Source organism: Miniopterus schreibersii (assembly GCF_964146895.1).
Source record: "Miniopterus schreibersii genome assembly, chromosome: 2".
Classification (NCBI taxonomy): domain Eukaryota; kingdom Metazoa; phylum Chordata; class Mammalia; order Chiroptera; family Miniopteridae; genus Miniopterus; species Miniopterus schreibersii.
The window spans coordinates 116,765,372-116,779,424 of NC_138102.1; the positions used below are offsets into that span (position 1 = coordinate 116,765,372).

The following is a 14,053-nucleotide window of genomic DNA, read 5'->3' on the forward strand; positions in this document are numbered from 1 at the left end:
GAACCTTTCCGCCATAACATGTTTTAGTTTCATTTTGCATTTACTTCAAATTTTGAAAGTTTCAAGGAACTAAAATTTAATCTCTAGAGCATATGCCACATTTAGGGGAAGATTTTACCATTGTCAAAAGGAGACTAAGCTTTGTGCTCAGTGATGTATATGTTAGGAATTCTCCACGTGGCTTAATTATGATTATGTCTTGATGTCTTGATTGCTACAAGGGGTAAGTCAGCCTTCGCCTTGTAATGAGACCCCTTGGAGAAGAGTTGGAAGCTAAGGGGCCAACATGGGCTGAGGACCAGCTCCAGAAACAGCCTTTCCTGACATGGCCAGAGTCACAGCTGGAGGGACGAATGCCCAGAGTGACTTTTTTTTCTTTTTTCTTTTTTTTTTTTTTAGTTGCAAAAGAGGTAAGTAGCTGGCTTGGAGAGAAAGCTAGAAAGAAGGGGTTCTTAGAGTCACCCTTTTCTTCTAGTCCCATTCCCGACTCTCAGAGAATACTCAGAGGGTGAGAGGTAGGGCCCTTTCTATGGTTTATACTCGGGCTGTGACAAAAGCGGAGGCGCGGGGCTGGTGCTTACCCTTTGGAGCGCCTTGGGGAGGCCAGGATGGCTGCGGGATGTGTTTGCTTGGGCTTTGGGCCCGCTCCCGGGTCCCTCCAGCCCCCTCTGCGCGCAGCCCGAGCGCCGGGAGAACAGGGCGGGGCAGCTGCGGCGGCCTCTGCGCCAAGGGAGGGGCGGCGGGGCGGGGCGGGGCGACCTGGCTCCCTCCCCCCGCCGCCCGCCGCCCGCAGCCGCCTCCCGCAGCCGCCTTCTCTCCCCGCAGCCCGTCGCGGCGGCAGCAAGGGCGGGTCCCGCACGCGGGCGCCTCCGTCACCGCCTCCCTCACGCTCACACTCACACTCACACGCGCGCACGGCAGCTCGGGCTCCTCACCCAGCGCACAGGGCGCCGAGCTCCCGCAGCTCACCCGCTGGACAGCGACTCCTCAGCCCGACCCGCGGCCCGCCCTCGGCCGGGAGCTGCCCCTCCCCGCCTGCGCCCCCGCGGCCTCCAGCGCCGCCGCCGGACCCCGCCCTTTGGCCCTGCAGCTCCTGTCGGACGTGGGAGCGGGCGGGAGGAGCCTGTTAACGGTAAGGGCGCGCTCCCACCGCCCAGGGCACGGCTTAGGCAGTGTGCGGCTTGCCGTCAGCCCCCCTGGGAGCCCCGCGACCCGGGACGTGAGCGGGATCGGTGGCCGGACCCCGGGAAGGACTCCGGCTGTGTGTCCTGGGGTGAGCGCAGGGAGGGAGACTCCAAAAGCTGGGCTCCGCCGGAGACCCTCCAGGCTTTGCGTCCTGCACCCGTGCACCGCCGGACGGGGGGAAGCACGTGGGTCGAAACGTGCCGCCATCCTTTCCATCTCCTCGTGGACATCGCCCGAGAGACGGGTCGTTTCCCAGTGAAATCTGGGCTGGCTGAAGGGTGGGGTTCGACGGGGGCAGGTCCGAGAGGAAGGCTGGGAGGGGCGCCCGAGGTTCGGGGCGAGTTGGGAGCCCGTCCTGCGGGTGAGCGGGGAGGCGGGGAGAGGGGCGGCCTCGCTCCCCTCGCGCGCTGGCCGCGTGGGTAACCACTCCAGGCGACCTCCGACGGAGGTGTGTTTTCACGTGGCCCGTTGCCTTTTGCCGGAGGCATCCTGCGGCGACCGTTCCAAAGGGAGCGTCTCCCTGAGCTGGAGGCACGTGGCTACGGCGGCAAGCACAGCCCACGTGCTCCCGCGCCTCCGGGAACTGGAGAGGGTGGCGGTGAGGGTGGCGGTGCGGGGATTTTAAGGAGGCGATGGGCGGGGCGGGGCGGAGGGGGACTGGAACCCCAGACCATCTCTGGGTCTCCTCCACAGCGCTGGTCTGTGCGTGGCCTGGGCAGAGGACCATTTTGAGTATAGGAGAGCCTTTCGGTCGCTACTTGAAGGCGCTCCAGGCTTATAAATGTGAATGAATCTGAACGCCCGAGGTGTCCCTGAGACAGCTGTCACCCCCTCGGTCGCAGAGACCTCAGGGGCCGGAATTCTTTTCCTTTAAGCCGAGAAGCGGCATTTGCATCTGCGCGTTCGCGGGGAACGGAGCCCGGGGCTCGCGCTCGGCGGCGTCTGTCGGGCTCTCGCGTTCGGCTTTCCTCCCGGGTCCCTCGCGGGGACACGCTGGAGTAAGGCTGGGCGGGGCCCGCGCTCGGGCGTTGTGACGTCAGCAGTGTTTGGGTGCATATGCAAATGGCCCTGCGGCCGTTTCTGCGGGTCTCGGCCGTTTGCCTTCCAGGTCTTAAAGGTAGACCGTGTGTTTCGTCCGTGCCGTGTGTGTGGGTCTCTACGCGGAAAGCCAGAGGACTGGGTTCTTTGCTCTGTGGACCGCATTTGGACTCCTCACCGTGTTTAAGGCTGTTGGATGGCTTTTTAATTGCCTGGTTGCTGTCCCGGAATCCCAGGAGCGATGCGTTTGCTTTAGGAAAGATCACTCTCCGTCCAAGCAGCTCCGCCCAGAGCCTTCCCCCACCCAGCCAGCCCGTTTCTGCGGGAACCATGCAGGGACCGACCTACTTGTCTTCAGAGCCCAGTCCTGGACTTGTAATAGGTGCTTAACTAGTGGGTGATGGATGAATGTTCCTTGACGAGTTGGTGCACTGCTCTTATGAATTCAGAGTATTCGACCATCAGAGTCGCCTATTTTATCCTTGTGAGTATGAGTGCCGTTTCTACCCCCGTGACCGATGATGCGTGTGTATTTGTTGTAATATGTTATTCCACCAACTTTTAAAATGAATGCATTGATGATTTTTTTCTCCAAATGAAGCATTCAAAGTATTACTTTTTAAAAAATTTTTTTCCAGAAAGAAAATAAGTTTTGAAAGGAAGACAATCTTACCGTTTGTTGATCCTTCTTTTTATGATTGCAGTTGTATACCTGATTCAAGAATTACTTTATTCTTCCAATGTGTGCAACTCAAGATGTAGTATTCTAATGGCACTGTGAAAAGTTTTTATACATGTTTCTTGGAAATAAGTGCTCGATCACTTAATAAATAGGAAATACTATCTTAGTCCCTTCGGGCTGCCATAACAAAATACCATGAACTGGGTGGTTTGAGAACAATAGAAATGTAATTTCTCAACAGTTCTGGAGGCTGGAAGTCCAAGATCAAGGCAGCAGCAGGATCTAGGTGTCTGGTGGGAGCCAGCTTCCTGGTTCACAGATGGTGCCTCCTCATTGTGTCCTGACATGGTGCAAGGTCTAAGTTAGCTCTCTGGGGTTTCTTTTATTACTTCCCAAAGGCCCCACCTCCTTGTCACATGAGGTTAGAATTTCAACATTTGAATTTGAGGGGGGAAGACACAAACATTCAAACCACAGCAAATAGTGAAGAATTTTTAAATGTGATAATAGCTATTCAAGATGCCAATAATCAGATGAGATGCCTTACTTTTCAATTACTAAACATTTAAAATAAGTTGGAATAATTACTAAAACCTAAAATCTTACATTTATAATGGATTTATTCTGATCACAGTTCATATTTTACTGTGTGCGTGTTAGAAAATATACTTTCTGTCAAAAAGCAAAACCTGTTTATGAATAGGCAAAACATTTGTATCCTTTTGAACTCTGGAGTTGTCCTCCAAGTATTTAAAAAATCACTAAAGTGGAATGATAGACCTGAAAGGAACCTTGGTCATTATCGAAAGCTCTGAAAACTTTTACTTCCCAACTTCATTTGGAGAGGATTTTAATTCCTGTTACTACATACATATGCATGATTGGATATAACAACATATTCCTATTCAGAGCAGACTGCAAAATAGTTTCTGAGCAGATGACTTTATTAACAAAAATCATAGGCATAGTCTGATGTGCAAAAACATTTAAGGTTACGTGGAAGGTATCAGATTTATTTCCAGTTTTCCTTATAACATAAAACAAGTCCTATCTATTCTTCTAGACATATTTAGTGAATATATTTTAAGAAACAAATTTATCTGCTTATATATTAACTTTGACCTATAGTGATTGTCTCATATCTCTTGGTGTAAAACAAACTATATACTGGGATGCAGGGTGATTTTAAATGTACAGTATCACTTGATATAGGATAGAGCTATTTTCAGTAGTAAAGGTCACTTTATTTCTTTGTGATTACTGCACTAAGGTATCCTTTCACAGTTTCAGAACTGTTCTACCACTATAAGGTGCCCTTTTATAACCACAACCATTTCACTCTTGCTCCAACCCCTCAACTCCTGGTAACCACCAACTATTCTTTATGTTTATTATTTTGTCTTTTCAAGAATGTTATATAAATGGAATCATACAATATGCAGCCTTTTGGAATTGGCTTTTTCCACTCAGCATAATTGTAGATTCATCCAAGTTGTGTGTATCAGTAGTTTGTTTTTATTTCTGAGTAGTACTTCATGGTATGGGTTTACCAGTTTGTTTAAGCATTCACCCATTGAATGACATCTGGCTTGTTTCCAGTTTAGGGTTATTATGAATAAAGCTGCTTTGGACACTCATTTACATGTTTGATGGAACATAAGTTTTCATGTCTCTAGGATAAATGCCCAGGAGTGTAATTGATGTGTTAATTGGTAATGGCCTGTTTAATTTTCTTGAGAGCTATACCATTTTATAGTCTCATCACTAATGTATGAATGATCCAGTTTCTCTGTATCTTTGCTAGAATTTGTTTGTCACCATATTTTAGTCATTCTGATAAGTATGTAGTGACATCTCACTGTACATTTAATTAGCATTTCCCTAATGGCTAATAATGTCAAAACTCATTTCATATGCTCATTTGCCATCTAAACATATTCACTGAAATGTCCCTTTATGTTCTTTGCTCATTTTCTAAATTATTTTTAATTGCTGAGTTTTATGTGTTATTATTTATAGATCCTAAATACTGGTTCTCTGATATGTGGTCTGCAAATAATTTCTCTCAATTTTTATCTTATTTTTTCATGCTTTTAATATGTTCTTTCACAGAGAAAAAGTCTTTAATTTCAAAATCCACTTTACCAATTTTTGCTTTGATGGATTCTGTTGGTGTCATGTCTCAGAACTCTTTGCTTAGCTGTAAAATCTCAAAGATTTTCTCTGATGATTTCTTTTTAAAAGTTCTATAGTTTTATGTTTTACATTTAAGTACATGATTCATTTTGAGTTAAATTTGTATAAGGTGTGAGATTTAGATCAAGGTTATATTTTTGCCTAGTTCGGTTTTTCCAGACTGTTTGTTAAAGGGCTGTTCTTTCTCCATTGAAATTACTTATGCACCTTTCTCAAAAATCAGTTGGGCATATTTGTGTGAGTCTATTTATGGATATAAATGGACACACATTGAAGAGGAGGAGGCAACATAAATGTGGTGGTAGATTCCAAGATGGTAGCTGATTGAGTGGAAGCTACACTGACACTCTCCAAGAACCAAACTGGAATTACAACTAAAATATAGAAAACCATCCTGAATAATCAACTGACAACTGTTTGGCACCCTCATAACCAAGGACCTAAAGTGTAGACCACACCATCACCCCAGCTGTGACACTGCTGTACTCTACAAATGTCACCATGGGCAAAGTAGACTAGAGCTGTGTGAGGAGAATCTAGGGTTGTGGGGTCTGGAGATAGAGCTCAGAGGGCAGCCATCTGGATTCCTCTGCTAAGTCATTCTTCTATACAGCAGAGGACATCTTTCTCAGGCAGACATTTACCACCCAAGCAGCTTTTGCCTTGGGGAGGAAGCAATTGCTCCACCCTGTTAGAAAACATCCCTCCCCACCCCGTGGAGTTTCTACAGCCTGAGGCTCATTAAGAGACTAAATAGCAATCAGCGTCTGGGTGTTTTGAGTCTTTTCCTGATTTGCTTCTGGACCCAGGGCTTGGAAAAGCAGAGCTTAGTGCACATCTTCGTCCTTCCCAAAGGCACCCAGCCCCAGCAGAGGGAACCACAGGCTGTGGAGTGGAGCAATTTTCAAACAGAGTCCTCAAGGCCAGTTACAAACTGTGTTGACATTGGTCTGCCCCAAAGATTATCCAAAAGACTGGGAGTTGTGGCATATCTACTGACTACTTAGAAACAAACCCAAATAGGCAGCCAAAATGGGGAGACAAAAGCCCCAAATGAAAGAACAAAAGAATTCTCCAGAAGAAGAGCTAAATGAAATGGAGATAAGCAATCTGTCAGTTCAGAATACTGATCATAAGAATGCTCAGCAGCATGAGAAAAGATATGGAAACTGTGAAGGAAATTAAAAATGACATAGTAGTTAAAGAGCTAGAATTTCAACTTAGTCTGTTTCTAGAACCCAGATATAAAATTTTGGCACCATTACATATCTCTTCAGAGCAAGAAACATTAATTCCCACAAGATCCCATTAAAATTAAATAAGAATGATTACATGAAAACATGATGACATTGAGGTCATTTTCCTGTTTTAGACTATGAGTTTCATATTTAGACAGCATCCTAAATTTCTTCCCACTATAAGAGAAGAGACCTTCTCATGTTTTTATTTCTTTCTATTCCATTTCAATTCCTGATTTTGTTAGTCACGTTACTTTTGAGTGTTTATTTATTTATTTATTTATGAGTGTTAATTTATATAGTTTCCTCTCAACATAATTTCTACAGATTTTAAAGTTTATTTTCTTGTGTAAATTAATTTTCACTTCTATTCTCTAACATGGCTTCTCTGTTACTGAGATCTTTACTTTGTTTTCTGTCATGGTTGGCTAAATTTCATGATCAGGTAGCCTCTTCCTCTTCCTTCCCAGTAGGGTTTTTCAGATCTGTCATGGATAAAAATATTTGCCTGTGGCATTTATAGTTGGAGTACAAAGTAATTGAATGTGAAAATTGAAGATCAAGTACTTTTTTTGTCTTAGTCTTAATAATAGAGGTAATTGAATATCCTGAGAAGTCTTTATTTTCCCTCCCTACTTGTGCTTGAAATCCCTAGGAATCTTAACCCAGTAATTTTTCAGTATTGACACTTACATAGTAATTATATTATTTGAAAATAGAAGTCCAAGCAAAACCTCTGTTTATTTTGTCACTTAGTATTTTGTATTTTATTAATTCTATTATCTTGCCTGAGCACATCAATTTTAAGTTTATTGGATCACCTTTATCTAACTTTTCCCCAGTAGCTTTTTCTCTAAATTATATTAAGATATTTGTTACTTTTTGTTCTTTTTGAGATGTTTTGTTAAGCCTGTCCTCCATATCTCTGGATGTGGTTGCAGTAGCATTTATTCTAGTTTTACTTCTTTCTAATATGCCTCTTATTTCTATAATGAATTTTCTTATTATCTGTAGGCAGTATTCATCTATCTAACTTATTTTTTCCTGCTAATCTTTTATGTTTTCCTTGAGCTTTTTTTTTTTTTTTTTTTTTTATTAAGGGAAACTCTTTTATCTTTCCTTTGTTAAATCTCTGAGCTCTTTTCCCCCCTCTTTTTTAGTAAGTAATATCTTTGAAACTCTGGAGCACTCTTTCTTAATATATATTCTACATTTGTATGGTTATGTTTCTTCCCCTCTCAACTGCTACCCTTCCATCTCCCTGTGTCTATGTAAAACTCTTTTATACTTAGTAATTACTCCCTGAATGGGGAGATTTCTATCTTGTCATACTATTTGATAAAGAAATTAGTGACATACAAATGGAGCATAGGTGGAGTGAGCTGAGGCACTCTACACCTTTAATTCTGATTTATTCTCTGGATCAGTGGCTGCCAAATTTTTTTTTCAGTAGAGTCAGCAAGTATTTTCAGGCTTTGCAGTCAATACAAAGTGACTGCTGCAGCAGTACAAAATTAGCCATAGAAAATATGTAAATGTGTGGGTATGGCTCTGTTCTAATAAAATTTTATTTAAAATACCAGACTTAACCAAGGAACTTATATGCATAACCCATGGACACAGACAATACTGTGGTGAAGGTCTGGGGAGGGGGTGGGAGCGGGGTGGAGGGGGTCAATGGGGGGAAAAGGGGACATCTGTAATAGTTTCATCAATAAATATAAATAAAAAAATAAAAATCAGACGGTGGCTTGTATTTGACTCATGGGCAATATTTTGTTGACCCTTGCTCTTGAATGTCTGTTGTTCAGTTATAGATAGGAGGCCCTTACCAGGTAATGATGAGAGCAGCTAATGTACCTCCTAGGTGCAATTGATAACTTGTCCCGCTTGTAGAGTATTGATACTTTATCACCCTCTACCTCACATTCTTCCTGGACATTACTGGTTTATTTCTTCTATTCCCATAAGTATAAACAGTAGCACAGTTTTGGCAATCAATAGTCAACCTTGCCAACCTTGCTTTTATTCCCTTTTTAATTTATGTTTAAGACCTACTTTTATTGACTAAGCTTTTGGCATTCATTAAAAAACTTTATTTTTCAAAAAAATCAGGTCTTGAAAATTTGAAATTAATTAGGTTTATAAATTGGTGTCTCATACTAAGTGCTTACAAATGCATTCAGAAACTCATGTCATTGGCTCTGTACAGTCTGAAGGAATGTCTCTGACTCAATAGCGCCTTGGGGTTAAAAAAGATAAACATGTAATAATGTAAAATTCTTATAGTTATATAATATTCTGTCATACTTCCTTTAGTTCATTTGACAGACAAGTTTAAGAATACATTGAGAATGTTAGATAGATTCGTATGATAAAATTATTCTGCAGGCAGAGTTTATGGTCTAGTAAAGAAAAGAGATATTTTACCCCCAGACTTAACATGTTTTTGTGGAAATTTTAATGTTAAATGCAACCCTACCTCATATTTTCCTACAACCACCCCAGATAAGAGCAGGAGATAGAAGAGGGTAAGAAATAGAGGAAGAAAAGAGAGCTTAAGTTATTTTACTTGTAATATCATCATCAGTACATTGTTACTTAGTTAGAAAAGGAACCCTACATGCATGCAAATAAAAAATTAGTAGTGTTGCATTATGCAATCCACATATATAGTTATGTATATTTTAGGCATTTGTAATATAAAGTTGCATTTAAAGTTTGTTTACATTAGATGTTGATTTTTTTTTTTACAGAAAATACGAACTTTGGGTAGTTAATAGGAATATTTATTTATTTATTTTAAATATATCTTTATTGATTTCAGAGAGAGGAAAGGAGACGGAGAGAGAGAGAGAGAAACATCAATGATGAGAAAGTCATTGATCAGCTGCCTCCTGCATTCCCTCAATTGGGGATCGAGCCCACAACCCGGGCATGTGCCCTGATTGGGAGTCGAACCCCAATCTCCTGGATCCTAGGTCCACGCTCAACTGCTGAGCCACGCCCGGCCGGGCAATAGGTATTTTTAAATGTAGACTTTGCCAAAGGTTGTTCTATGTAAATCAGTGTTGTTATTCATTGGATATGTAAAAAACATGCAGCCCAGTCCAAAGGTATTATTTTTCATTTTGATTTTTTTGTTTGTGTATTTTTTCCTTCAAGCCCAGAAATGTATAGAAGAAATACAGCAATTTCTGAGATAATTAATATGGCAGAGGTTCATGAGTAACACTATCTTTTAATTTTTTCTTTATGAAATGGTGGGTGTATTTAATAGTATCTCTAAACTTTGATACGTTCCTTAGCTTTCTGTTTGTATGAATAAAAGCAAAAGGAATAACAGACTAATGTTTACTGAGGAAACAGCCTAAGTGTGATATAATTACTAGAAATTATACAACTCGTAAGTAAGAGAGCGAGAACACAACTCCAAGTTGGTCAGATTAAAACCAATGCTCTTATCCATGTATTAGTTAAATTACTATGCCAACAGCTTATCTTTAGATAATTCAATAAATGTAGAGCTTTAGATAATTCATGTCAGGCAAATCACAATTTCTTGTATGTCAGGTTGTGTTCTTCCAGTAAAAGTAATTTAGAAAATTAGCTTATTTCAGTTTTTCAATGGTTATATTTATTCATCTAGTCAGCTAGTATTTATTGAGCTCTAGAGGGAAATAATGCAAATTAAAACTATTTCCATATCAAAACCTTGTTGGCCAACTTAAAGTAGTCATCATGAGAAGTTTTGTACTTTTTCTAGAGATATGCCTATTATTCAAAATATTGGTAATGACTCCCTTTCAGAATTTCCTTCACAGCTTTCCTATTAACCTTCACCAAATTGTAAATGAATATTTGCTCTTAGGGTATATATTCTAGTTTTGGAAACAACTAAACATCTAATCTTAAAGGCAAAAATATAGATTACATGGTTAAGTTAAATGATTATTTTTTTCTTTGGGTTACGCTGCACCCTGTATTATTCATTAAGATTATAAATTAAAGTATGTTGGGCTGATTCCCTGACTTCTAATGTAAAAATAACAGCAATTCCATCAAAGAATTTCATTTTTTCTAGCAACGAATGGTAGAATTCTTGGGATATCATTTTTAAAGCCTTCTGATCCAACTTTGAAGAGAAGCACTTACCTTCTAAAGGTTTAGTCACCTTTTATATTTATTTATTTATTTATTTATTTATTTATTTTAAAGCCTAAGAACTGCTTTCTTTTTCTTTTTAAAAAATATATATTTGTATGTTATTGATTTCAGAGAGAAGAAGGGAGAGGGAGAGAGAGAGCTGAAACATCAGTGATGAGAGAGTCATTGACCGGCTGCCTCCTGCGCGCCCCCTCTGGGGATCCAGCCCGCAACCCGGGCCTGTGCCCTGCCCGGGAATCGAACTGCGGTCTCCTGGATCCTAGGCTGATGCTCAGCCGCTAAGCCCCACCAGGGGGTTTAGTCACCTTTTAAAATTGACATTCTCATTGGTTTGTAGTGAAGCCTTGTACACTTACTTGGTCTGTGGCTGAATAGAGAAAAGGATTGAGCTAAAGTATAACAGAAAAAGAACCAGAGGAAGGAAAACTGCCAAAGTGATGGTGACACCGCTGCAGTAACTGGTTATCAGTAACGAGAAGGGAGCAAGGGGAAGGCTGGATAATACAGGCAGGCCATCTTACAGCTTGGCCAGGAAGCTGCGGTGTGACACTCTCCGGGCCTGTTCCCCGCAGATCACTGGGGGAAGGGACTGGGCAATAGAGGCATCCGGCAAGGTCCGGGTGATGTGGGAAGGGGCTTGCCTGTCAGTCACTGGCCAGAGCAGGCGTGTAGGCCTGGCCGCTGGAAGCGTGGGAAGGTTTGATATTTAAGCTCCTGAACAAAGGAGTTTTCTGTCTCTTGGCTCTCTTGCTCCTCTTGCGCTCTTGGGACGCCTGTTGCAGGGGGTCCACTGCCCGGCATTCACCCACATGGCTCATGGCCACGTGGACCCCACACAGCGGACTGATGGATTACAGCCAGCCTGATGCTGTGCCTGGAATGGAAACGTTGGACACTGGCTTTGCTTCTAGCTCCGCTGAAGCCCCAGCTGCACCTTTTCCAGGACTGGTTTAAGGGAAATTGGACTTTGGAAACCAAAGGATATAACTATATGCAAATAAACCTTTCTGCCACATCTCATGCTCCCATGTGAGTCTTAGAAAATTCTTTTTCTCAAGATATTGTAAGACCTCCACTCTCACTAGCATCAGAGAAGTTCCACCCATGCAATTCTCTGATAACAATGGCAGTGCTTTTCTTGAGTTGTTTGAGAGAATGTTCACACAAATACTGTGAAATTTTTTTTTTTTACTACTTTCTGCGCCTGTTTATGCTGTTCCTCGTGTTTGGTGTGGTCTCACTTTCATTCTTCCCAACTGTAATGCCAGTTTTATCCAACATTCCTGATTTCTTTTACTGTAATGATGCTGGATTATTAAAATTATGCAATATAGTTTAATTATTTGAGATATGCCTTTCTCTCTTAGCTATAAGCAATTTAAAGCAGATATTGTATGTTCATTAATGTTTGTATCCCTTAATGTTCATAACAGTTAATATCAAATGAGTGAACAGCTGAATACATAACAGATTTATATAAGAGAAATTTACACTGGTGGCATGCAATTGTATATATATAATTGTATAAGTAATAAAATGAAGGCTATACTTAAGTCAGAAAGGAAAAAAGGAAGAATTAAGAAAAAGAGTCACAAAATTTTAATTACTAATGAACAGTATACATTATGCACTGGAGTATGTTAGATCAAAGTGGAATTTTAGAAGAAGGAAGATGTTAGCCAGAAGAAAATCTGTGTGAAGCTCATGTGTACTTTACAATTCTTACACTTGGGGAAATGTTAAGCTCTGAAAGGCCAACAATCATATGTTTTATACTCTGTAGAAAGAGGTTCCATCATAAAAATTAATAAAAAGGGTGTTTAGTATTTTTAATATTTTCCTCATTAAATATTATCATTTTTAACTTAAAATTTTACAGATACCTACAGAATATTGGACACACAGATCCAGGATACATAAGACTTTATCACCTTGAATCAAGGATTTATTTTGATACCTTCCTCTGTCTTTTCTTCATACCAACTAAATTATTTTTAAAAAGAATTAACAAATTTGCCATAAAGAAATTGTAAAAAAATAATACAACCCACACTTTCCAATGCCTAAGAATAGCAAGGTGGTAAAGAGAGAATTAGATGATGATGTTATTGAATCTGCCAAAGACCTTCTTTCCTATGAAGACCCAGCTGATGATGTTTTTAAGAAAACTGAACTAACTATTGATGTCCAAGAAGGGAAAAATACAGATGCTAAAAGGCAATCTGGAGTCGAAGATGAAAGACCAGCTTGGAACAATAAGCTACAATACATCCTGGCCCAAATTGGATTTTCTGTAGGTTTAGGGAATGTGTGGCGATTCCCATACCTATGTCAGAGAAATGGGGGTGGTAAGTTTTATTTTTTTAAGTGATACATTGCTGAGTAAATTTCATTTGATTATCTCAAACAGCTGCTGTTGTTACTGGAGTCTCATTATTTTAGAAAATATGAATTTAAAAGCTAGGGAGACTCATTTTTTGAAAGTGGGCTTAACTTTGTTTTCAGAATAGTTTTCTATAGGAGCAGATGGCTTGCTATTAATACACAAGGTTTGCTTTAAGGGGAATACATTCTCAGATTCTTTCTGTGGATGCTATGAAATACTCTAAATTACTGACTTTTCTAACAAAGGTTGCAGCCCTTGTGCCCACCAGTTATTCTCTTTGGAGAAAAACCTAGTTTCTGGCATGACAATATTGGTGAAGACAGACAATTTTCTCTCTATGACTTATTAACTCTGAATTTTAAGTTGTTTTACTCTTCATAAAAGCTAAAATTACATATAATTTAGAATGATTATAGTCTTCAAATGCTGACCAGAACTTTGCAGATTCCAGTAGAATTAATGGGATAAATAATATAACATCAAGCATTCTTCATCTTTAGATATGATATGTATTTGGTTCCCAATTCTGTAGTATTTGGGGACAATGTTTTATTTTAAAGAAAATTTTAAAGAAATTATAATCCTTAGTTTTAAACAAAAAATCTATGTCAGCATGATATTGTAATTTTTTGGGGGGGGGGGATTTGTGCGTATAATTACCATGGGTTATTTAGCAATCATTTCTTAAAAATTAAGGGGGGAATCACATACAAAGGAGTAGATTGTTTATGTAGGACATCATCTTTATAGTAAGTCCAAATGAATGTTAACTAACATTTGGTTTGAAGCTTTATTATTTATATACCCAGAAGTTGTTAAAATAAGGTGGTTAAAAGCTAAATATTCTATATACCTCATTTCAGTACCCAAAGGATAGAAAGAATATTTTGGTATTTGATTCTAGTTTGTGATAGTTTTGTTGACTGGACAAAAATATGGTTTTATTTTTGACGTAAGTGCAACCTACAAATCAAATGAAATAATATAACCAATGTGAAATCTCTTCTTAGCCACTAGGAGGTAAGAAGATAAAAGTGTTATAGTGACAACATGTTTAAAATCTCACTTAGTTTAGCCAGGCACAAAATAAACCGGTTTAAAAAAATTAGCCTGTTAGGCAATCTTTTTGAGAGGTAGAAATCAATACACGAAGTTGCCGTT

At 40.3% G+C, this 14,053-nt stretch overlaps 1 protein-coding gene across 8 annotated transcripts in view; it reads left to right on the forward strand.

Annotated features, from left to right (window-relative positions):
• The first annotated feature begins 782 nt into the window (after positions 1 to 782).
• SLC6A15 (solute carrier family 6 member 15) overlaps positions 783 to 14,053 on the forward strand; it is a 42,263-nt gene continuing 28,992 nt past the window's right edge. For 2 of the 8 annotated variants that reach the window (XM_081127404.1, XM_081127408.1), the window contains exons 1-2: positions 2,625 to 2,707; positions 12,386 to 12,854. In XM_081127404.1, coding sequence (XP_080983530.1) covers positions 12,566 to 12,854 — 289 coding nt within the window. In that variant the 5' untranslated portion in view covers positions 2,625 to 2,707; positions 12,386 to 12,565. Of the gene's footprint in view, positions 1,133 to 1,209; positions 1,274 to 2,291; positions 2,708 to 12,385; positions 12,855 to 14,053 lie in introns of those variants that run through there. The other 6 variants (XM_081127401.1, XM_081127405.1, XM_081127403.1 and 3 more) reach the window with 6 other exon arrangements.